Raw genomic sequence first — 26853 nt, 5'->3', positions numbered from 1 at the left:
GTGTCGTACAGGACACTTCTCGTACGGGACACTTGTGTGTCGTACGGGACACATGTGTGTTGTACAGGCACTTGCTTGTTGTACTGGGCAGCCTGAGTAAAAAAAAATGAACTTTTTATCAATCAGAAGGAGCATTGCCCCTAAATTTTTCCTTTTTTATGAAAAAATATTTTAATAAGTAGTCATTCAGGACAATATAATTAAGTAACCTCAATATATACAATTGGGAGCAATATGTTATAATTTTTTTCATGATGGGAAATGTACAAGTGTTCACAGCATTTTTACGAGCTGAAAAACTTGAGGTTTTGTGTGAAGTTATATTTTAGAGAATTAATTGATGATTTTCAAACACTATTTAAACAATGAATGAATGAAACTTTGTGAAAATTATGGGGCAAAATCATTGTTATAATTTTTTTATATAAAATGTATATCTACATGATATATGTCACAACTGTCACTTGTAATTCCACAATTTTGTTTCTAAAGAAATGCGGTTCTACTTTTTCAAACCCATCTGCATTTAATGAAACCATATGGTTTGTCTTATTTTCCAGATTTTTTTTACAACTTGAAAAAAGTAAGGAGTTTCAATACTGTATATAAAAAAATAAGTGATCATCAAGGGAAGTCCAAATAGATGATCATGATGATAGATATGTCCTTTTTTTACATCTTATAATAATTCCACATTAGCATGCAAGAGGAAGTCATCTTCCAGGCTAGGTTGAAATAATTATAAAAGTTTTCTTTTCATGCTCAATGAAAAGAAATTAACCTGCTCTGATCAGTGAAAATCACCAGTTTAGCTGAAGGGATTCACAAAAGAATAAGCCTACATGAAATCAATTAAAATGTTTAGAATCACATTTTTCATGTTCTATGGAGATAAACAAAGGATTTTTTCAGATCACTTTATGTTAAATCAATTAAATGAATTTAAATATGCCTACTATTCATGGTTTCTGAATCCAAATCCTGCAATTAAATGCATTATTATATTGTGTGTCGTACGGGACATGTCCCGTACGACACATCGTGTGTCGTACGGGACAACTTTTAATAGGACAATAATTGAAAAATGAAAGGCAGTAATTAGATCCTTATGGGATAAATCGATCACCCATGGGTCAAACAAAGAGAAACTGATTTTATGAAATTGCAACATCATAAATAAAATTGTAGGAAAAACTTTTGCATTATCATGTGTCGTACGGGACATTGTAAAAAATAGGTTACGAAAAATCAGGGCTGCCCCTATTATGGATCATGATATTGTTGTAGATATTATTTGGAACATCAATGATATATTATTCTATTGACCTGCAATATTTTCAATCTTCTCTTGCTTTGCAAATAATTGTTTCAGGCGGTGTTTGTACTTGACTATTCAATGAGCAAAATTATTGAAAATTCAAAATTCCATTGTTCCCCCCAATTAAAACTATATCTGTCTTCACTTTTGGTTAAAACTCATAATTTTCATAAAATTTAGGTATCATAGTAAAATATTACACTACTTATGACTAATTGAAAGCATGTTGAAATTTATGATATTTTTGAAGTTCTAGTGTGGAATCGCCCAGATATAAAAAGTGTTTCTAAGCCAATCAACACCAACAATTTCAATAACATTGACAATGAATTACAACCTCAAAAAAGTGGCACCGTGTCCAAAGATATGTACTGCTACATGTACTAGTAACAAACGAAAAAAGAGAAAAACATTTCAGAGTCGCACAGTTCAATTCACAGAGGTGGTTGGAAATTATACAGATTTCATTTTCAAAATCTAATTTCAAATGAGCTTATTTGGAAAAATACATGTATATCAGAAAGAAGCAAAAAATAAAGACAAAAGAAAACAACAATATACTCACAATCCAATCTTTTTCACTTTTTTCATACATGTTTGCTGTGAAACTGACAAGTACATCGATGGAAGGCAGTGACACATGTAATGTTCTACAAACATGAACATTACCCTCATTTTTGTAATCCCTTACTAATTATAATTTTTAAACAGATGAAACCCAAATATCAATAATCTTTCTGAATTGCTTGTGGCATTCAATCGGCATGCATGGGGTGTACAGCAACAATACTGTTTTACTGCAGCCAGGCTATAGTTGAAAATGATGGATTCAAGCAGCTTATACAGATAATCCATTTCTCTTATTTGACCTATGCTCATGGCATAAGTGGTTTTTTGGCTTAGGAAAGTCAAAATGAGAAATGCACAGGTGCTTAAATGGCCCATTCACACAAGCTAGATTTAACGTGATACACAAAACAAACATGTATTAGTATCATTACCATTTTATTATTATAATTATTTACCAATATAATGCAATGATACAATGTAATCATTCTATATATTATATTTTAAAATAGTCATTATTACTATCATTGTTATTATTCATTGTTTGCTTTTTACATTGACCATGTCTATGTTATGCTATACTATTGCAAATGGAATTATCATTTACATGTAAAACTTTAATACATGAGGCTTCAGGAAAACACAAGTTGTGGTAAAAACTTGTTTTTTCAATATGTTTTGACCATCTTGAGTTAATCCCATTGCAAATTGAGAACATAATTCAATATGGTTTGGGTCTTGCATTCCCCAGTTTGTGAATGGTTCATTATCATGTTTTGAAGCAAACCATACTGACTATGTCACATATCTCTCTGAAAATTCTGATAGTGTGAAGTCCCCAAGTACAGGTGCTTGTACTTGGAGAATTCCTTGGCAGTTGACTTTATATGATGGATGACTTCGATGATAAAACTGAGCTAAAAACAGTCCCATGTGAACACTTTCATCCATTATTCATATTATTTGAACAGAGTTATAAAGCAAGATGGACACCGTTCTCACTACGTTTCTAACACTATACTGGAAACTAGTTGAACACGTAGTGAGAACAGTCAAAGTGATCTTCCAAATCAGTTTGGAAAACCACCTCGCAATGTACATATAGTTTTCAAGATCGCTTCGCCTCGGTAAACTGAATTTAGCACAAGTGAGGACACAACCATTCTTCATGAAGCGATCTTCGCACATTTTGAGCGTGCTACTCCACATGACAGGTGTAGAATGCCTACGCTGCGGTTTCGAATTTTGCGTAAAACATGTCATCCCACTGAGAGCGTTTCCATAGCAACAAGATTCTTTACGTGAAGTGATTTTGAAAACCACTTTCGTGTGATCAAGAGGGAACGCTAGCAAAGCGATTTTCCAAACTGGTTTCCTGAACCAGTTTTCAGTACTTAAACTAGTTTTAGAAAGTGTAATGAGAACGGCCTCAAAGATAGAGGGACAGGTTAGAGCTGAACAATCAGTAATTATGTACATGTGTGTATGAATTAAAAAATATAAATTATTTATCTCTCATCCCTATAAAATACATGTACATACTACACATGATCTCATGTCCAGGGGTGGTATTCGAGATCAATTTTATCACAGCTGAAATAAAATATTTCATCTCTGTTTAAGTCAGTGAGATACATGTATGTAAAAATACTCTTAAAATTACTTCAAATTAGTACCAATATTCTGAAAACAATTTTATCTTCATTGTATCTTTATAAGACACATGCCTATTTTTGAAGCAATATCTAATGAGAAAATGCTTTTTTATAGCACTCTCATCTCATGCACTTATATGCCAGCATGTCTTTACCAAGATTTCTTTTAAAACTGACAATACTTTCATCTTTTCCTTGACGTCAATATCACACTTTAAAATTTAATTACATAGGGTACATATTCTGCAAAAATCTCAAAATCATTCTTTTTTTTGGGGGGGGACCAAAATTGACAGAAGCTACAATCCAAGGCAGTATACATGTACAAGTAGTTTGGGGTAATTGTGCCCACCATACCCCCAAAGTTACTTCATGTATTTTATATCATCATGAGCCCATCTCTCTTCCATAATTCATAAATTATAAGAATAATATTCTTGCTATCATCAAACACAAGAGGGAGCTCTTCCATCTATGGCTCTGACCACATTCATTTCAAGTACTATATACATGTAGGAGTGGGCTATAAATGGGTGATTTTTTATTTTACTGCGGCAACTGTTTTCTTTGCGTACCTTATCTCAATATGAAATGGCAATATTTTTTGTCTCAGGTCGGAGAAAAAATGTGCGGGGCCAAAAATCCAAAGAGGTTGCCAAAAAAAACCAAATCACATTTTTTTACCACTACTTCTTTATTTGGTGATCTTTATTTCTAGTTTTGGTGTCTATTCATATGCTTTTTGGGGCAGCCAATTTGATTTTCCTATTAAAAATAAGTACTTTTAAACCATTATTTTGTAGAGTTAAAAGGTGATTTTACTTCAATTTACCAATATTTATAGCCCTTTTTCAGCCAAAAATTAGGTTACATCGTCAGGTGGTTCTTGGATATTAGACAATACCACTTGAACAGTAGCAAGCAGCTTCATATAACTATATTGCTTTTATTCCTCTAATTTGGGGTTTACGGATATATTGCGAAATATATCTTATCAAATAAAAGAAAATGTCATTTATCCATTGGGGCTATACAGTATACAATGTACTGTACATAGTATGCACTGACCACCATGACTATAATAAGGCCTGTATATAAATTATAGTGTCACAGAAATAAGCTCCTGAGGTTAAGAATTAGATTGTAAATTGATTGCTTGTCAGCTGATGAAACATGATGTAACCTGATAATAGGGGTGGGCAAATAAAACCTTTTTTGGGAAATTCAATTTAAAACGAGTGGATTCTGTTGCCATTTTGGCTGCTGAACACAAATCTAATAAGTATTTTTGTTTTAGAATACGTCTGATATTGGTTCCGATCGATTTTTCAAAATGGCTGCCGAATTCCTCAAAAATCAGTGTTTTCACTTGTAAATCCTTAAATATCTGTACAAATAAGGGTTGCAACATATCTTACTATATGTTTTCATGGTCACTGAGCACAAAAATACATGAATCAGATAAGTTGGGTCATTCAAAATGACGTTTTTGGGTGAAAATCAGCATTTTTTGGTCATTTTTTTGGTAAAAATTGTCCTCAAATCACATTTTTTGTACATCAGTCCTTAATTATTCATTCATCTGTAACTTGTTGCATGTCTAGCTCTATGTTTTCATGGTCACTAAGCACAAAAATGCATGAATCAGATAAGTTGGGTCATTCAAAATGATGTTTTTAGGTGAAAACAGCATATTTGGGCCATTTTTGGTATGAATTGCCCTCAAATCATAATTTTTTGACATAAAGCAGTAACTATTCATTTATCTGTAGTTTGTTACATATCTAAATATATGTTTTCATGGCCACTGAAGCCAACAATCAATAAGTTAAATCTGTTCCAACATTTGTAAAGTTTTTTTGGGGGGTGAAATCAGCTTTTTTTTATCATGTGGTGATAAATGATCACAAATCACTATTGCATTCATAAAAAACAATATTAATGCATCTGTACCTATACTAATTACTATAGTATGAACTGATGTGTTCATGCTATTTATTTGAAAAATAGATGATTCATATATGATGATATAATTTCATTTTCTTTCTAGAGAAAAATCCCAGAAATTGTCAGGCAAGGGGGGGGGGAGTATACATGTATGTGGCTTTGAAATATTTTTGGTGTACAATGTACATAACGTAATAGAACAAGTCTCGAACTATGCCTCCTATAGTGCATGTTTTCATGATCAGCACTAGATTAAAGAAAATGAAATTTAAAGCAGGAGGCTATATGAATTTCTTGTTAGATATCAATGTTTCCCTTTGAGGATTTATATATTTCTGTTTTAGATTTGGGGTAATGCTTGGCTTGGTGAAATTTTTGCTAGATATCACCTTGACTTTAGTCAGAATTATAGATGTTAAAATGTACTTATTGCATCTGTTACCAATATGCAGTGATTTACAAGACCATCTCAACACTAGTAAAACTGGAACATAATTTTTGACTAATACGATTGCCTACAAGTACTCTGTGTCAAAGTTTGGGAAAACGAAAATATTTTGACAAATGAAAATTGTTTACATGAAAATTGTTTACATGAAACTGTAGAGTCTGAGCACAGAGTGTACTAATGTGTGTACGTGTATAATGAATTAATATATGAACTTTTTCATTCAGCAGCAGAGCATCCATTTTTTAGTCTTTTGGTATTCTTAGTGCATTTCTTATCAAAACTTTCAATTTCTCCACAGAACATTTTTCCATCTTGTATGTCATCTGATCCTTTCACACACCTATTTGACGAATGTCTGGAGTTACTGTGAGACAAAGATAGCCAACTTAATTCTGAAGCCATTTTCACTGAGATTTGCTAACATATCTAAGTTGTTAAGAGTCAGTGGGCCATTATGGTCTTTACATCTTTCCAAGATTGTTAGAGTTTTACAAGCTTTCTTCTTTAACTCCTCATTCTTATGCAGTGCAAATTTCTGTGCAGATACAACAGTTGCATTAAAGTGTGCTTCGAGCTTCTATACTGTGTTCACCTCTTCAGAACAGCGAGCCCACTTCCACCTTTCCTTCCTTTCTTCTATACTCTTACTTTCAAATTCAGGGTGTACCAGAAGACCACCAGATGCCAGCAGATTTTTTTTTCTGGACAGAGTCTGGACAGGAGAACTTCCATCAGTAACTTTGAATCTGTGCACTAGCTTTGAAAATTCAGTTCACATTCTAAGTTGGTAAAAGGAGCATAAATCATGCCATCAACATCCGATAAAGTAATCTGTCCTGGACATCTGGCTCTTCACTGTACTAATAACTTCTTCAATCACATCAGCAACTAGCCTATCTCTTCCCGATCCTGTTTCTTTTCTCTTTGTCCACCATAATTTTGTCTTACCCATTTAGTTTTTCCTCAAGGAATCACCTGCCACGTTCTATCCCCAACATTTTGCTCACCCATCTTGTTGATGCCCAGCAGTTCTTTCATCAGGAAGATGTTAAGATAACCTGTCATTGTGTAAATTTCTCAACAGCATGTGAACCACTCATTCTGAATGAATGTAGCCACTGCAAGAACAAGTTTGTAGTTGTTGGTGTCCACATCTGCATTGAAGGAAGCTTGGATGAATTCTCGTCATGACAGGTACTCCTTAGCAAGTTCTGCAATTCTACCGAATTTATTGGCTACAAATCCTTTGAATCCTTGGCACTGAATATTGTTATTTTCCATCCAAGAGGGACACTTATTGCTGATTATGGCTAGGAGACAATAACTAGGAGATTGCGATTAACCCTAGTATGGATTGAAAATCCTGGAGATGCAAATATCCCCTCACCTGCTGATACCTCCAGTAACTGGTGGATGCAAATCTTCTGTTCTGTTATGTTTCAGCACATCTATTGCATGATCTTTACGCAAACCCATTATATGAGCGCAGCATTTTAGGATTTTAGTAAGGTCTACTCCAAGAGCCTGAAGAAGGACTTCTGTCAGCAACTCGATCTGTCATCCAGAAGTCTATTTCTGATTTCAATTCATCAGCTGTGGAGTTGGCAAGAATGGCTATTAAGCACCTGAACCCATAAGCTTTGATCAGCCCCATCTTGACCACTATGCATCAAATTTCCCACATAACCTGTGGTCAGGGATGTCCTTTTACCTGAATGTCCAGTTATGGTGATGTGGTCTGCTTTCATGTTATTCATATCAACTGTATGCCTATGTATTTTCAACATTGATTCATTAAAGCAGCTGGTCTGCAGATTATTAAATCTTTGATTTCGTTTTGTTTTGTTCATAACTACATGTATGATAATGATTGCTTACAATGTTGATCTTACCATTTATCACCATGCCTGTACCTCAATAAGTATGCATATATTTCAACTCAGTACCCTAAAAAATAAAGAGACATGTCGCACACCCCTTTTATGATGTTTAATGTACAAATATGGCCAAAAGGTCATTTTCCCGCCATTTTTCAAAGAATGGCGGGAAACCAACTTCATCTCACCGAGCCTATACATCTAATGTCCTTTATGTATGTGCAGATATTTGAACTCAGCACCCTCAAACACATAAGACATATCACACACCAATTTTATGCTACTCAATGTAAAAAAACATGGAAAAATGCCATTTTCCCGCCATTTTTCAAGAAATGGAGGGAAAATGGCAATTTTTTACCATGGCTATACATCCAATGATTTACATATTGAGATAATTGAACTCAGCACCCTCAAAAAACAAAGAGAGAGACAAATACACACCCGTTATATGCCGTTATATATAAAAATAGGGCAAAAAGGGCAATTTTCCCGCCATTTTTCAAAAAAATGGCTGGAACCAATATCAAATCTCATTGGAGGTCAAAATGGTTGGCGGATTTGTGTTCAGCAGCACAAATTGCAATAGAATTCACCCGTTTGAAAAAAAAGTTGTCATTTGCCCACCCCTACTGATAAATTGCACATTAACATCACATATCATAAATATGTATGCACATCACATTTTTAGCTATATCTTCTTCATTTGGATTTTTTTTCTTACCTGGTTGTGATGTCTAACCCTATGTTTATGGGGTCAGGTAACTGCCATGGCAACACTGATCAACAGCCAATCAGAATCAAGGATTCAATGAAAGTTACCATTGGATGGCAAAGTTATGGTGACTTTCCATCAGGGCCCTGAATAGCTACAGTATAAATGTGGGGTTGACTGTATTGATATTTATCTGAAGTTCTCCTCCCTGAATTAGCATATTTGACAATATGTCTTCAATTTCTGAAACAAAAACTAACTTCATATTCTGAGTCATCTAATCCCAAACCAATAAAGAGATCATTTCTATGACACGAGATACATGTACAGGCTTTGTATCATGATGGTCAATGTATGGACATACATGCATACACAGTACCCAGTACATTGTGTAGTGTATACTGTATAGCCCCTATGGATAAATGACATTTTTTTATTCATTTTGAAAATATCTGTAAAACCAAAAGTAGAGGAATTAAAGCAAAATAGATATATTAAACTACTTGCTATTGTTTAACATGTATCCAAGAACCACAAGACAATGAAACCTACTTTTTGGCTGAATAGAGGCTCTAAAATTTATAAATTTACATAAAATCACAATGGTTTAAAAGTACTAATTTTAGGAAAAACAAATTGCCTGCCCCAAAAAGCATATGAATATACACCAAAACCAGACAAAATAAAGAAGCTGTGGCAAAAAATATGATTTTGGGGGGTTTTGTATCATTCAAATAAAAATGGGTAGTGGCCCATGCCAGTCCTACATTGTATATAATAATCATGACTAATTCAAGACCTCATTAATTTTGAAGATATGAGCCCTTCGATTGTCGTGTCACTCATATTTGAAAATGACAAGCTGGCTTCGCATCATAATTTTCGTTGAGCAGGAAAGAGAGGTTAAATTGGGCGGGCCCTTTTTCGAAATGTTCTGTTTTTTTTTGTAAATCCCTCATTATTCATATTTAAATGAAAGTAAACATGGACGCAACCATGTTTTGGACTAATCCCATATAAAAACGCTGATTCTGGCCTGAAAAGTGGAAGCATAAACACACCCTTAGACTGATATCATTTCTGACCACTGTGTAACACATCATATGTTCCCATTGCATAAAAGTTATTGGTATTATGGTATATTTGTCATCCGATGGTAACTGCCATGGTAACAATGCTCAACAGCCAATCAAAATCATGGATTTCATGAAAGAAACCACTAGATAGCTAAGTTACTAACTTTTATGCACAGGTACCCTGGCTGGTGCTCCAAAGATGTTTGCATGTACAAAAAACATGCATTTTAACAGGGAATCATTTTCTTTGTATTGCATCAAAATTCGACATTTTTCAAAGAGATGCTCCAGGCTGAAGATATACACAACAAAAACAGTAAGTCCCCCCTAAATCAAATTGCTGTAACTTTTGAATGGAATTATTTTGAGATATGATATTTCGTAGGTAGTTTTCTACACTCATTAAGCAACTTCTGGGGAAATATGAGATTGATCGGTGGAGTCATGCATGAGTAATCAAAGATTGAATTAAAAATAACCATTTTAGAAAGTCACAAGAGTCGTGTTTCACATTGTGCAAATACAAAATTGGACAAAAGTTGATTTTAGGCGAGTTTTATGGTGTTATACTGTTTTACTATCCATAATATCATAGCCACTCCACACACAATTTTGATATCGTATGTTCATGGTTGAGTGAGCACACTGTATTGCAGGGGCTGCGGAAAGGGGGGGGGGGGTTCAGCCCCACTCCCCACTTTTTACAAAAAGCATGTAAAAAATGTAAAAATGACCATACGATTGTGATATTTTGCATGGTCAGCCCCCACCCTCACACTTTTGGCTCAGCCCCCCCCCCACACTTTGATGAAAACCGTTCCACTGCCCCTGTATTGTGACGTATCATCATAGGGGTTTATGGTAGTATCCTCTACAACTTGTTACATCATGTTAAAATCTGAAAATGTTGGTAGCTCCCCCGATTTATGCTCCTCCCCCATTTTAAAATTCTGGATTCACCACTGATTTGCCCATAAATTAAACTGATCATGAGAGATTGTTACGAAAATACATTCATGCCATATAAAGAGTATATATTCCTAAGTTTTCGAATGTGCTCGCTCAACCATCAAAATGTTTAAAGTTCGGAAAGTGTGTGGTGAGAGAAATGATGGATGATAAAAAATGAAACCGAATTGGCTCTCAATATTCACTTTATTGCTCTTTAAAATGAGTCTGTGACATTGAAAATACCAATTTTCCCACTTTGATGCGTGCTCACTCATCCATTAATGAAGATATCGATTTCATTTTTGCACAGAATTCTGCCCATAGGTTGATAAACATTACTGCCACATTGCTACAGACAGCCTTGAAAAAAAGTTCCACCATATTGAATAAGGGGATAGTTATTCTTAAACATATGCACCCATAATGTACACAAGTCTATGAGAGAAGAAGTCAAAATTTTCACAAATATGAAATGAGGGTTTGTTTCATGGATGGTTTTTGTTACTTTGTTACAACAGTTATTTCATGAAACTTCGCACATGGCTTCGGAATAACACTATCCAAAAGGCGCGCACACCAAAATAACCATTCAACATGGTAAAGAGTGGGGCCAAGGCCTTGAACTTTCTTCTCATTTGCATAATTTTTTAATATTGTGTGCTCACTGATGCATTAAACATCAGGATTTTCATAAAAATCAAATGAACTATGCAAGGAGGTTTGTGACAGATATCCAGTTACAAATTGCATTTTTTCCAATAATGTTAAACAGAGCTAATCACATTCCACATGTTCATTCAAGCGTGAATGTTTAATCAAAATCCTTTGAATCATTGAAGCATGTTAACTGGTCGTGAACATAATGAAAAAGTTGAGAAAAGATCATTTTAGTTACCAAAATGAAACAATACTTGCCTATGATATTTGAAAATCATGTTTTGTTTTCAATAATTGTTCATTGAACCATGAAAGGATGAATAGTGTTGAAGATACTCTTTACAAAAATAGCTGTCATCATATTCTTTCATTCTTATTGATGTAAATGTGTAAAAATCAAATTATAGCAAATATGGACTTGTGTTTAATTCAACCGTGAAATTTAGCCAGAAAAGTTGTATCGTCTTTTAGAAAGTACCTTTTACAAGCCTTCTGACTATTTTTCATGATGAGAATGTGGAATTAGTTCCCATAAAATGGAATGAAAGTCATGATATTTGGCTTGTGACTTTCGAAAAGTGACATCTTTGCCTTCTGACTGTGCTCACTCAAGCATGACCCAAAATAAGTCCACAACATTTACTCAGAGGGTGGCTTATAAAATTACCTACATGTAAAAATATATAAAAATTTCGCATTGGTTCGGTAATTATTGATGTTTGTTTCTTTTAAAGGGGGCACTTACTTTTTTTGTTGTGTATATTTTTATCTAAAAAAATTCAGTAAAAATCACAGAGCAAATTGCTGAGAAGTTGCTCTGATGTCATATCCCCACTTGTTCTTTTTGTATTTCATTATACCAAATTGGATTTATTCAAAAAAAATTTATCAAGAACTATTTTCATTGGATTGACAATTGATGAAGTGCAGGTAGTGGAGACACATCATTTAATACAAAAAAATTAAACAATGATTTCATGTAATAACATAAGAAAAAGGAAAGTGGGTATGTGACATCATCAGCCAACCTAATGAATATTCATGAAGACATGCCTACATGTAGATCTGTTTTACTGGAATAATGCAAATCTTTAGAATTCAATATCTTTGTTATTTGTTAACCGATTTTGATGACATTTTCAGCATTTTGTTCTGTGAATTTTAGCATATTTATTTAGAAATAAATATTTTCAGTCCTGAGCATCTTGGCCGGGGGGCGTGAGAGGGCCCCCCTTAAAATCTCGGCCGTCAACCGCGCGATCGCACCGAAATTGGCACACGGGTTGGCTGGGATATAATCTGCAAAACTGTAGAGTCATTTATTTCATGAAAATTGCTACTAAATAATTATGCTAATTTATGCATAATTAGTATGTGAAATCATACTTTTTCCTCTAACTAAATGTAAAGCTACAAATGTTCTAATTTTTGGTACAGAAACTCTTTGTGGTGTTCTATGCAAGTGTAAATAAAAAAGATTGTGATATCAAAACATTTTCTTAAGTATTATATTGTATTTTGCGATTTTATTATGTATTTTCTTTGTTTTTTTTACCTTTTGTTTTTCATTGTATTTTCAATGAAATTTGTTGGGGACTATTCTGAGATCATAGAAAGCATAAAATAAATACATTTAAACCAGCAAAACTCAAAATAATTATACATTTATGATATTTGGTTGAAAACACAATTTGCATTGACTTTGTACACAAAATCACGTTTTTGAGCAATTTCTGGTCTGACATGCACTTGCATAATGTTGCGTAATTTTGGAACCATGTACCCAGGTGATGCAAAAGTGTTCTCAAAAGTTGCGCAAGACTTGAAAGTAAAAAGTCAGCGAGCGGCACAGTCAAAAAATTTCGCGCGGCAAAAAAAAGTGTGAATCGTTGAGGGGGGGGGACCTCCGAGGTCCCCCTGGCCTAGATAGGGTTAAAGACTGCTACACAAAAATTCTTTAAAATTACATTTTGGGGGGGGGGCTGAATGTAGCAGATCTATACACAGGAATGGAGAGAACATGAGAGCTTTTCTCTTACAACAAAAACAAGAGTGTCGCTACAGTGAACACATAACACGCAGGTTAGTGGAAAATGGAGTTATTGGTCAAGCAAGAAAAAAGGAAGGTGGCGACTTCTCACCTTTGAACATCTGATCTAAAAATCAAAAGAATTGCCGAGATCCATGCTAGTATTATATCAGCCTAGGCTAAGTTAAAGTAATGGCATTTAAAAGGACTACAGAAGGGTAAGACGAAAACATGTCAGTGTGACCTTGAACATTGACCTTTTAACCTCGAAATTGATAGACTTTGTGGGATACAAGCTAATATCACACACACCAAATTATCTGCGTACATGTAGGTTCAGTTGAACTGAATTTATTGCATTTACAAGGACTACAGAAGGGTTAGATGAAAACATGTCACTGTGATGTTGACCTTTTGACCTCAAAATCTAAAGGCTTCCTGGGATCCATGCTACAATGTAATATCATACACACCAAATTATATGAGCGTAGGTTCAATTAAACTGACGTTATCACGTTTACAAGGAAAATTTAACTCACGGACAGACGGACGGATAAATGGACGGACACCGATACCATAATACGTCACATCTAGGACGGGCGTATATACAAACATTATTCCCTAGGAAGCGCTTCTGTTCAACCCTGTCATGTGCTAGATTATTTTCTCTATGATCAGTAATAGTATTCAGACTATTCCCACTGTCCAAGCTTTTCATAGTATAAAGCATTTGGAGGGAGTTTGCCTTTGTCAAGATTTAACCAATATAATCATAAATATATGTACATAGATATTGCTTACCTTCTGCTCCTAGTCCACCTACAGTGTTAGGAGGCTCTAGATATGGACAACACGGTCTGGTTGTAAGAGATGATGATCGAAGGGAGAATAATGGATAACTATCCCCTCTAGAAAGTAGATCCAAATCAGTTTTTAGTTCTCCGACTCTATGACTGCTTAGGATCATTACTGTAGAAGGCTTGGCTGTAGAAAATAGCTGAAATAATTAAATGATAAGAGCTTGATAGTGATAGAATCCCTCTAATATCAACTAAACTTTGTTTTGATGTGACATATAAAGCATATATAGGATAATAATATAATGTGCTCAATAATGTAAATCATAACACTGCTGATTACAAATTCAACTAAAATTATGTACCTTTCCAAAGTATTTTGAAATATCATATTTAATAGTATTACATTACTGGGATATTTAGATATGTACATGTAGTGCCTTACTTTTGCAATGTCATGATGGGCAAATCTATAAATATTTTCAACTTTAAAAACACATTTTGACAAAAACATCAGTACCTACATGATTTAATACATTCTAATGGATCAGGGTAGTTTCTTTATAATTTCAGAATCCAAAAGGTTAAACTCAGGAATCTGTAGCCACCCCCCTCCCCCAGGTTTGATGCTTCACACAAGTCTTGATAATCTTAATAAGGTTGTGCCAAAACATTTTTCTGACTTTGTGTTTCCACATGTATGTTGTATGATGCAAAGATTATTCTTACCTGATGAACCCATGAATATGTTTGTTGGGTTGAGACAGTATCTCTGCATTGACACAAGGCTAACAAATTTCTTCCCTTCCGTCTAAAAAAAAAAAACAAATATAACCTGACATGTGACAAAAATAGTAAAGAACTCTATCAAACAACTGGCACCCTAAAAATTCCAAAATTGGTTTGGACAGAACAGGATTCTCTGAGTATGTCTTCCATTCTTTCAATGAATACAAAGGACACAAAGCATATTCTGTTTGGAGAAAGAAAGGTGCTGTAGACCATCATATTTTGTCTCCTAATTTTTCCTGCATTTGCAGCTACCTCCATTCAGGAGATGAGCCTGCACAGATTTTCTGTAGTGTTTGCAACATGAAAACCTTATTGTCTCAAACAGAAAAACTTGCTGTACATGATTTCAAAAAAAAATTGCTGTTTTCCATGGGAATCGTAATTGTGATTGGCTGCTGAGCCCGTTCCTATCATAGTCACTGTGACGGCTGGGATACAATAAATGGGCCTCAGGTCTGATTGGGTTTAACCTTAAATACATGTACATTGAGGGGGAGGGCTGATTTAGCCCCCCCCCCCCCCCCCCCCCCGCCCCTATGACCTCAGCCGTCAATCGCTACAAAGATTGGCACGCACGTTACCTACGTATGGCATACAAAACTAATGTACATGTATATCATCAAATTCAGCAAAAAAATCTCATAGCTATTAATTATGCTAATTTATGTGCAAAATTTAAAAAAGTTTGCTCTAGAAAAATACCCTTAAAATTTGAATTTTTGGTTAATAGACTCTTGATCAAATCTGAATCTGATCAGAATTTGATCAAATTTACTTTTAAAAATTATTTATTCTCTTTTTTTTCAGTGTTTTCTAAATATGTATTTCTTTGTTTTCGACTTTTTGTTCTTTCATTATTTTTTTCTATGAAAATTGTCAGGGACGTTCTTTTCACCATAAACAAGATGAAAATAATTGATTTTAATCATCAAAAGCATAAAAAATGAATTTTGGCTTTAAAAAAACACTATTTGCATTGGATTTGTACACAAATTCCAGTTTTTGAGCAACTCTGCCCGGGGTCAATTCCAGCCAAATGTTGCATTTTTCCATTTTCAAAAATTTCTTTTTGGAGCAATTTTGTTTATACTGTTTATAAGTATACAGTTTAAGGTTTACAAAAACACACTTATATTTACTATACCCTCATTCATTCATAAAATACGCAATGTACACTCTGTTGCATTGTGGTACTAAGATTTCATAGAAAATGTACAACTTTCACCCATCCTTGGCTCCTGGCAAGCAAAGGGTGCTGATGAAAAATCCCACTGTCCATGTGACCTCCAAGCAATAATTTACCATTAGCTGTATTGTTTTACATGCTGCAGTGAAACTATGAGGCACAAAATACATTTCAAGGTGTGTATGTTTGATGTCCCATAAGTCACAGTTTTGAGCATTAAGTTTCCCTCATATGCTGCCATAGAATCCTGGAGACAAGTATTGGACTTTTTTATCTACCATAGTACATGCTTGCATCAACAAATCAAGCTGCATCTGTATTGGACTTGAAATAGCAATACTGGGGGGACATACATTTCAGTCCCATAAGTCACATGTCCCATAAGTCACATATACAGTTCATAAACCATGCCACCTTAAAGCTGTCCATGACAGCAAAGAGAGAGACAAGAATGCTTAAAAGCTGGAGAACAGTATGCTGACTGTCAGAAAAAACAGTTTGAATATCAAAGGCAGTGCATTGAACAACAAAAAATAAGTTTGCATTGTGTGCCCAGTCCAGAAAGAAGGAGAAAACTGAATATGATCGCTAAAATGCAAAGCTGAGTGCAGGTAAATTGGGTTTGTTTCACCCTAGCTTTTAGTCATTTTTTTAGGTCCAGATCATTCTCTTGGTTTTCTTGTCCCCTTAGAGTATGCATCAACTGTTTTACATATGATGTGAACTTGGTATATACACGTAGTTCCATGGAAACTATTAAAACCTATGTCAATGTCCCATCAGTCACAAATTTTGTAGTTGAGCGACCCTCTGGATCCTGTCAAAATAAGAGCACCAGTCCTCAGATGCATTTAAGGCTACCATGAGCAGAGCTATTAAAGCCCCTGTAAATGCCAAAAAATTGTTCAGAAGCTTGCAATCAAGTTTTCTCAGAATCATTCCTGCCGCCTGCCAATAGAAAGGAACATGCGCATTTAAAGAGGACCAAAGGGTGGTGTCATAATGTCATGAACATCAAATCGCTGGTTCTAAACCTAGTCGCAGCTGCATGATCGTCTTACACATTTGTATTTGCAAAAACAATGATTTGTGTTGTCCTTGGTTGTTACCATCATTCTGATAGTCGTAAAAGGGCACTGGTTCATAAAGCTTTTCGTAACTTAAGAGCAACTTTAAGAACGACCGATGATCCTTGTGGTAAATGTCATCATATATTGGCAATGTTTTAGCATATAAGAAAGGATCACTAGTCATTCTGAAAAGTTGCTCCTAACTTACAACAGCTTTATGAAATGGCCCCAGGTTATTTTGTTTAGAACCAGGCCGCCATTACACCATGACAACTAACATCACTTTGGTACTCTATAAATGATGATGTCCTTACAGGCATTCAGAATTTCTATGAAAGAGATGACATATCAACCCAAGCAGCTGGCAAAAAAAGTTGTGATAGGGTGCATCCCCATGGTATATTATTTAACCAACATTTTTTGTATTGCCTGAAGTGTATAGTTAATGAATCTTGATGTTCCCTTTGTCAAATCGTGTCCCATGGGGTTCCAAATTGGCAATTTTGGCGGCCATCTTGGATTTTTCATGAAAATCAATTATTTTCATATTTTTTGCACAGACAATGGTAAATCTTCCATGTAAATGAATACACTTTTTACTATACAAGTATACATGTACATGCAGTTTAGATAGTAGAATGCGATTGCAACTCAACTGTTTTCTAGACAGTCCAGTTAATGAATTTTTTAAAAAGAATTTATGCCAAAATTTTAATATTTTTTGTCAAAAATTTGCCTGTGCACTGATATCCATCTGTTTTATCATAAACATCAACAGCTAATGAAAAATATGAGCATTTGACACAAAAGAGAGTATATTAACAAGAATATTGATTTTAATAGTTCATGGCAGCATTAATGTCTTAATTTCTCACATGTAATACACTGTAGTGTAAAGGTCATTTTCTTACCATACTGTATGAGACAGATAGAGAAAAGCCACATTTATTTGTCCCATCTGTAACAAATATGTCCTATCATTATGTCCCATCAGTCACAATTGAAAGTGTGTACATTCTTTCTAATTGTTCATTTTTCATCTGTTTGCTAAATATTTATGATTGTAATTGTTTATTTTCTACTTATTTGATTACAGTTCTTAAAACTTGATGACAAGTTAGGAAGCTTTTTTTTGGTTAATGTTCCCTTTATATAAATGAAGTGCGTGAAAAGATGTTTCTGCCCTTTGTTGAATTTATTTCTGACACAATGGCATGAATTATTAAAGGTGTCATCTTATTAGGGAATATTTATTCATGCTGAAATTAAGTTTGACTTAAAAAGTCATCGAGAGGAAATGTTAATTCCATGAAATGAGATAGGGTCCCATCAGTCACATTCACTTGTCCCATAAGTCACACACGATTGCACACAACTACTGAAACAAATGAAATGAATCAAGTCCAATTCAAGTACTGTTAGTGAGCCCTATCACTAGTTAATCTCCAAGCCCAAATCTAAAAACATTGTCATAAAACTGAGATAGATATGGCACTTTGAACAAAAGAGCCCAATTTGTGTGGTCCATCGATGTCCCATAAGTCACAATGACATTTCTGAATATCTAGCACCCTATTCAACCAAGCTGAAAGCATACATTTTTGTATATAGTAAGTTTAAGTATTCTTCTTACAGTTTAATAAAGTAAATCCATGTTTGTGCAGCTACTATTTCAGATATGCACCTCAGTTATGTGGAAAAAAGTATCAAATGTCCCATAAGTCACAATGGAATTGACCTGGGTCTACATGCACTTACATGTATAAAATATTGTGTAATTTCGGAACCACGTACCCGGGGGATGCAATTTTTATCTCAAAAGTTGCATGAGACTTAAAAGTGAAAAGCTGGGGAGCGATGCGTTCAAAAAAAAATTGCAGATTTAGGGAGGGGGACACCCCCTCCCCCAAACCCCATCTTATTTAGGTTAAGAGACTAATATCTACATGTCCAAGGGATTTAATGTGAAATATACATCTTACCTCCATACGATAGACTCAGATGCATGTTTCCTAGTCTGTTTATCATCTATTTCACATGATATACTACACAGAGTCTCTCTCTCCTCAGAGCCAAATAAACTATCTATAAAACCTACAACAAAAAATCATAGAAAACATAATTATACACTGAATGGTATAGCAAACATTATTGGGGAATGAAACCTTTGGAACAAATAGGCTTGTGTAGAAACAGAAAAATCAAAGAATAAGAATAAAGAAAGTTTGAGAAAAATCGGACAAATAGTGAGAAAGTTATGAGCATTTGAATATTGCAATCAATAATGCGATGGAGATCCTCACATTGGCGATGCGACAAGGATGTGTGATGTTACTGATGAACAATTTTCCCTTTGGTGGACTATGAAATACCCTCAAAATGTCTCTTTTTGCTTTTTCTTATGATGATACAAACTCTTTATCCATGATGTATTCTTAAAAAAATATGTATTACATGCCCTCATGTAGAAAGAACACATGATTTATGGATAGATTTGATAAAAGAGGCAATTCAAGTGAAATATATATTAAAGTAATGGGGAGACTTGTTCACAAGTGACATCACACATCTTTGTTGCATTGCCAATTTGCTATCTCCATAGCATTAGTGATTGCAATATTCAAATGCTCATAACTTTCTCATTATTTGTCCGATTTTTCTCAAACTTTCGTTGGTCTGTTTCTTTTATTTTTTTGTTTTCACACGAGCTATCTTGTTCCAATGGTTTCATTCTTCTTTAACAAAAGGAAGGGTGAATGCCCAGGAAATATGAGTCTTGCCTCAGAGGGTATTAATTATTGTCTCTCCTGAATATCGGCGCATGAATAACGTAAGCGCCAATTTTAATGGCAACGGCATTGTCAACATTGAAATCTGAACCAAGGTGAAGTTTTTGAAATGTCAAAGTATGAACCAAGTTCATGAAACTACAATGTAGTGCTGCGGCACTCAAGAATCAACCTTGGTATTCAAGGTGAATGGGTACCTGGTTGGAAGAAAATCCTTGTCTGCTTGAGCACCCAGGGGTGCGTTTATTCGACACTTTTTTACCCTAGAATCATGATTAGAATCATGATTCAAATCACGATTCTGCAGAATCACGATTGCGTTTAGTCGAAATTGAATATAATCATGATTAGAATCACAAACATGAAACACAAAAAAAGGGGCGTTTGGAAAGACGTTTCTGTAGAATCACGAACGAAAAAGGTCGTATGAACGATATCGTGATTTGAATCATGATTCTATGACGTCATTGTGTCGTGCTTCTTCCGGGTTCGACTCAAAGGCGCGCGCTGTGTTTCGTGCAGGTTAATTTTCGTGTAGCAGTATTGCCAGCATTTAGGAATTATCATTCTGTGTATTGTACCCCCGGGGTTGTACTGTAGCGTCATTTGTATATTTCATTGTTTTCATCCATCATTTCTTCAAGTTCCAAAGGCACAAATTGGACTGACGATGAACTCAGGGCTCTGCTTGTGCTTTGGGCTCAGCCTGAAGCACAAGCATCCCTTACCGGGATTCACAGAAATAAGACGATCCCTTTCAGCGGCGCTTGCGAGGGAGGGATTTCAACGGAGATGTGGCACCGCCTGTCGAGACAAAATTAACAGAATTCGTGCCCAGTACAGGACCATCATAGACAAGAAAAATCGATCGGGAGGTGGGAGGGAGGATGATGACCCCTTCTGGTTCCGATCAAAAACAATACGAGGTACAATACACGGAATTCTGGAAGTAAAAGATTTATTTTTCGGAAGCCGAGTAAGCGTTGCACTTGCACAAACGATCGCGCGTTAGCTCCGGCGGCAGCAAAAATCTAGCAGCCGACGTGAAGTTAGAAACACGTGCGAAAATGTTGACCTATACTTCCTGGGTCAAACTGCGCACTGTGATGCGCACTGGATCGGCCCGAATTCAGGGAGAAACAGCGTTAGAAAGATGGTCGTATAAACGCTGATTCTATCAGATCGTGATTCATGCTGCTGTTTTGAATCATGATTCAAATGGTGATTCAAATCATGATTCTGGGTCGAGGTCGCATAAACGCAGCCCAGGTAGCCAAGCTAAAGCCAGCAGGGTGACAATAGCAGGGCCCGCTGGAAGAACAGTTTATTGAACTGAAGTAGCTACCCTGGGTATACTATTATCATTATCATATACCGGTACTTGTATGTAAGAGTAATCAAGTATTACGAACATCCTGGATAATTATTTGTACTTTTACTGATTAAACTTAATTAATTTTGCCTTGTTTAAGATCAGAATTAAGTCTGGAATAATTTCCATCGAAAAAACAATAAAAAACAAAAAGTAAAATAAAACAAAGAATTACATAAGAAATTTTAAAAAACAATAAAATACATAAGAAATCGTTCTTGGTACATGTACTAGAATTTTTTTTATTCACAATTGTTAGGAATGCTATAAAGAATATTTTCACCTACAAATAGTATTCTAGGAGCTTTATTTAGTGAATCAGAGCAAAAGTATGATTTCATGAATAAATAGCATAATTAATTCATATAAAATAAAAATATATGAATTTAGTGAAATTTACCAATGCAAGTTCTGCGTAGATTACATCATTCTCTACCATCATGCAAATTTTCGTCTTGATCGCGCAATCCACAGCCGAGATCTTACGGGGGACATAATGGCCGCCCCCCCCCCCCCGGAATGACAAGAATCAAAATACCCCGGGAGATTAACATGTAGGGTTAAAGTGTTTCTGGATCTACTTTGTAGTTCATGAAATGTTGACGTACAGGGTGTAAGGGTAATGAAGCATCACTGATTATCTTGCACAAGTCTTAGGTCACATGATCAAGGTCAAATGTCATTTACATACAATGTAGGGTCAATGAACAAAATATTTGATTAGCACATGAATAATGTTTTTTGTGAATTATTCAATAGTTATTTTCAAACTCAGCACAGTGTTGCTACATTTTGGTAACAGTGTATTATATCTAATTGTGCAATTCTGGCAAGACTGCAAGAGGTGTTCTGACAGTTTACTTTCTAAATATTATTTAGTAAGAGAGGTCACATACGTGATCAGCTTGACAAAGTGAGAATGGGGTGAACTGCATGAGATTTAGCAGCCCTGCATCTTGGTCACATTGCCAACTGCAACACACACTCCTATTCTTATTGTTTGTCTATTAATTTGTCACACTAAAATTATTGATATTTTGATTTTTGTTGTTGTTTGTTTTCACACTTCGACACAATCTTTATAGTTCTAAAATCACAGGCAATGTCATCTTCATGTAGTCCCACATCAGTTACAGTTTTATAATGAGAGTGGTCTTACCTGATGCAACAGGCCCAATTGCAATAAGAAGACATTCACACTCCAGCTTTCTAGCACCATTGAGAAGTTTTTCAATCCATCTAAACACAGGAGCTCTGGAAGCAAAGATAATAAATCATTATCAAACATGACAATTGACATTGTCAATGGGAGCTCTTAAAAATTCATGATGAACTGAAAATGATAACAGGAACATGATTGGCTGGCGCATTTGTATGCCGAAGCTGCAAAAGAAACATGAATAATCTAGGAACCCAGCATAGGCTCTTTGGAATCAAAATTTTAAATCCCATATTTCCTGAAGTTTATTTACTTTTTTCAATTCAATTCAATTATTTTTATTGTAATGTTCAATTAAAAAACACAAAAATTGTCATCAGAACAAAAAGTGCAATTAAGATTAAAGAATTTCAAATCATAAACTATACGGGTAATACATAAATATACCGTTTGCATGCTTGAGCACCCACAACACGACACCAACCACAGACCCGCTGTATGAAACAAGTGTCACCATGCAGTCTTAGGGTGGGTACTCAAGCATGCAAACAGGCACTGGAAGCTATTACATGGATACTGTCCATGCATAAATCAAATTAAATCACAGAGTCATTTACCAGTAATTTTCTATTTCAACAGGGTAGTCCCATCAGTAAATTGTTTTACAAGGGGGCCCTGCATAACAGAACAAAAGTGTCTCTTGGGCGAGCACAAAATACGCCTGCCTGTATCATGGAAAATGGAGTTATCGGTCAAGCAAGAACAGTGGAAGGTGGCGACTTGACCTTTGAGGCTATGTTTGACCTCAAAATCAATAGAATTCTGGGATCTGTATGCTAGTATCACACACACCAAATAACATGAGCCTAGATTAAGTTAAACTGAAGTTATGGCATTTACAAGGAAAAGATAACGGACAGACAGCGGACACCGAGCGTGATACCATTTACGTCCCGTCTAGACAAGCGTATAAAAATACATACATGTAGAATCTAAAAATACATTATATAAACAAAGTCAATTGCAATCTCTGATCCACTGAATTAATGAGTATTCATAAACATGGTTTTTATATGGAGTGACGCAAAATGGACATGATAATTGAAGAGAAAACATATTGCTCAAACTCTGTGAATTTTAATTTGCAATCACAATTTTCTTGGATTCTACATGTATTTCTGGGCAGGTTCAAGCTATTTGACTTGTGACGTACGGGACATTTAGAAACTTTAAGGTTGTGTATTAAATGCACAAGAGAGAATCTTTTATGGATTTTGGAAGGCCAGTTGTGCCCTCTTCATTCATGAAAAAAATGAGTGATCTACAATTCCATTAACGATGTAATATTTTAATTAATATGAGCTGTGACATACAGGAGCAGACGAAAGCTGATTTTTTAAAAGTTTGTCATAAAACTTTGTGTATTGGAAAGCTGTAAATCTCTCATTATCGTGTTTTCATCTTGTATCTAATCAAGTTTCATCATTAGCCATTAATGAAATGATAACTCATCGGTGTTATTAAGTAATAGCTCAAAATATAAACATCCGCACTGTGATGTATGGGACATGTGATCTACATGTACATGTACGGGACATTTGTCCATGTGTAAAACGAATGGGGAAAGTGAAATTTCATCAAAATTTATAATTAACTTTATGTAAACCAAAGTAAGTTAGGTTTTACATATACATACATGTACATGGATTATCATGATTGGTATAATAGCATACACTGAAACAAAACATAGCAAACACTTTTAACCTATATTATGAAAGATGTCTTGCATATAATTCCATGTGTTAAACGAATGAGTAAAGTGAAATTTCATCAAAATTATAATTAACTGGTCCATGTAAAACAAAGTAAGTAATTTTTACATGGATTATGATTTATATATATTTCTATTACTCTTTATGATTAAACAAAACGTAAAAAAAGTTAATGACCTTATAAGTATGAAAGATTTAATTAATAACTTAGCTAATTAATAATAATTATCATTTATTACAAATCATAACTTTTAATATGATCAGCCTTTTACCAATATTCAACCACTGATATGATATTAAATCTCAATTTGAATTATCTTTACTCCTTATTAAGAAATGACCCTACATGTAATTAGAATAGAAATCCTGGTGTGTCCCGTATGTCACACATTCGTCCCGTGCGTCACAAAGATTAATTAGCTAATATGATTAAACATGAAATTAATTCAGTAAATTCACTTTAACTTTTGGATGTATAGTACATGTAATATAAATTAGAACTCTCCAAAGAGTGAAGAAAACTGTTAAACTTTTTCTTAATTAGAATCTAAAAAAACATATATCCCCGTACGGGACACTGCCTGTTGGACACCAGATAATTAACTTACATGTAATTAGTTAATTTTCAAAATCATTTTTTTTTCTCAAATGTTTGCATGAACTTAGCACAAGTCCCCCAAAGAAATATTTTCAAATATATAATTTGCATTATCTGCAGATCAAAAATTGTGATGTCCTGTACGTCACACTAGTTAATGATTTCTTGGAATCGTGACCTTGGCATTCATTAAGTTTGCGTTTTCAGAAGAAAAAAAAATTGGGCAAAAAACTTCAGAGTATAAGCTTTAAAATGACCTACAATATGATAGATTTAGGCAAAGATTTAATTTCGGCTTCAGAGGGGACAATAGCTTGGACCTGCCCTTCTATGTTGTTCTAGCTTTAATGTGCTGAATTACGTAAAAAAAATTGTGTATTATTTCATTAAAAAACGTATACCCACACTCGGTTATGGAGTGACGGTTACAGAGTGACATCAGACCACACACAGACAATGTAAAATGAACTTTAAAAATTTTTGTTTGATATGATGTAAAATGATGACCTTCAGATTATCCAAAAGAAAATTTTACAAAACAAGCCAATAGTTTTTCTCTTGAATTGAAATTAAGTAAAAACAATACATGTAGTCCCATATATAGAATTTCTTGTATGGTTTGGATTCTCGTATAAGGAGATGCATATTAAGGAAAAAATATTTGCGGCTAATTATGTTCCCCTTATCCCATATGGTCGCATGTCAAAAGGTGGTCCAATTTTGCGAACAGGGTAAAAATGGTCAAAAATTTTATTTTTTGATATGTTTTAGCTATTACCATTCTCTAAATAATGGAAAAGTTTGAAGTCTCGAATACCTTTATTTTTCCTTAAAATGACTAATTAACAGCTAATTATTACATAGACGTCAATGTAAATGTGAATTTTGAAATGAGTTTTTTTCAAATTGGACCTGCTGCACATAAAATGGTGTCAAAAGTTAATGCAACATTGAATCACCCTAGTAAATTGCAGTTGTAACCTTGAAACATCAATAATTATATCTGTACCGAAAATCAAATAATTATCTATTATTGTATGCATATCAATTATACTAATTAATTAACAGTATTTAATTTCACATTTTTGCCCCAAAAATACCTGGCACTGTATTTATATGCTTGGCAAAATGACAACATCATGGGTAGAAATGTTTGTTGCAATGAAACACAACATTTGTACTAAAATTAAGATAACATATTAGATAATTAACCAAATCTCTCCAGTTTACTAATTGATTAGGTTGCAGATCAGAGCTGACATACACATGTACATGTATGGGTCAATCCATGTCAAATCAGCCAATGCTTGTCACCCGACCCCTTCGATTTTCTTTAAACTCGCACCAAATGTTCCCCCAAGTGTCTGACGGAAAAATCTGAAACATTTTGCCCCAAGGTCAAATGGTTGCTAATATCGGCCTCCCTTAGCAACCAATGCGTGGACAAACAACCAAGTTTTAAAAAAATTTGATATTTGATTGACTGCTGCAACCAAGTTTGATGAGGTAGAGTGCTTATTTTCTCGAAATTGGAAGAACTTTTTAGTCTTAACATGCACAGTATATTACGGCACAGATCTGACCAGCCGTTATTGTGCACGAGGTCGCCGAAAATGGTGATAAGCTTCCAAGTCGGTGATTTCGGGTGCACTTTGGGAAGCTCATAACTTTCAAATTCAATTAGCTTAGAGCCCAATATTATGCATACTTGAAGACTATCACTTGCTCAACAGACCTACAAAAATTGGCCCAAACGTGCTCGTCGTTTTCTTGTAGGGCGCCCTCAAAGTTGGATTTTTTCTAAAAGTTGCCAAGTTGAAGGTCACGGATCACCCCTAGTCCCATCGAGGAGCACCACCAATTTCTGTATACTGATAGACAATTACCTATATTTTCATGGGATACTTAAAATTTTTTGTCACCGAAATGTTAAATAGCTGGTTTACGCATTCGAAAATGGTCATAAACACCCCCAAACAAATGTAAAATAATACATAGGGGAAGGCGGGGTAAGTTGTGACAGTTTTTGCTTTTTGCATGTTAGAATTGATATGATTAATAATCTTGTCGAAATA

The 26853-nt window shown here is 34.7% G+C and overlaps 1 protein-coding gene across 2 annotated transcripts in view; it reads right to left on the bottom strand.

Moving 5' to 3' along the window:
* LOC121413233 (proteasome assembly chaperone 1-like) overlaps positions 1-26853 on the bottom strand; it is a 52098-nt gene that overhangs the window by 3626 nt on the left and 21619 nt on the right. For both annotated transcript variants that reach the window (XM_041605977.1, XM_041605978.1), the window contains exons 2-5: positions 22409-22503; positions 19071-19182; positions 14770-14851; positions 14045-14240 (exon numbers count right to left, since the gene is read on the bottom strand). In XM_041605977.1, coding sequence (XP_041461911.1) covers positions 14045-14240; positions 14770-14851; positions 19071-19182; positions 22409-22503 — 485 coding nt within the window. The remainder of the gene's footprint in view (positions 1-14044; positions 14241-14769; positions 14852-19070; positions 19183-22408; positions 22504-26853) is intronic.

This window comes from Lytechinus variegatus, chromosome 4, assembly GCF_018143015.1.
Source record: "Lytechinus variegatus isolate NC3 chromosome 4, Lvar_3.0, whole genome shotgun sequence".
In the NCBI taxonomy this organism is placed as follows: Eukaryota; Metazoa; Echinodermata; class Echinoidea; order Temnopleuroida; family Toxopneustidae; genus Lytechinus; species Lytechinus variegatus.
The sequence above is the reverse complement of the archived record's forward strand: the minus strand, read 5'-3'. Positions and strand labels throughout refer to the sequence as shown.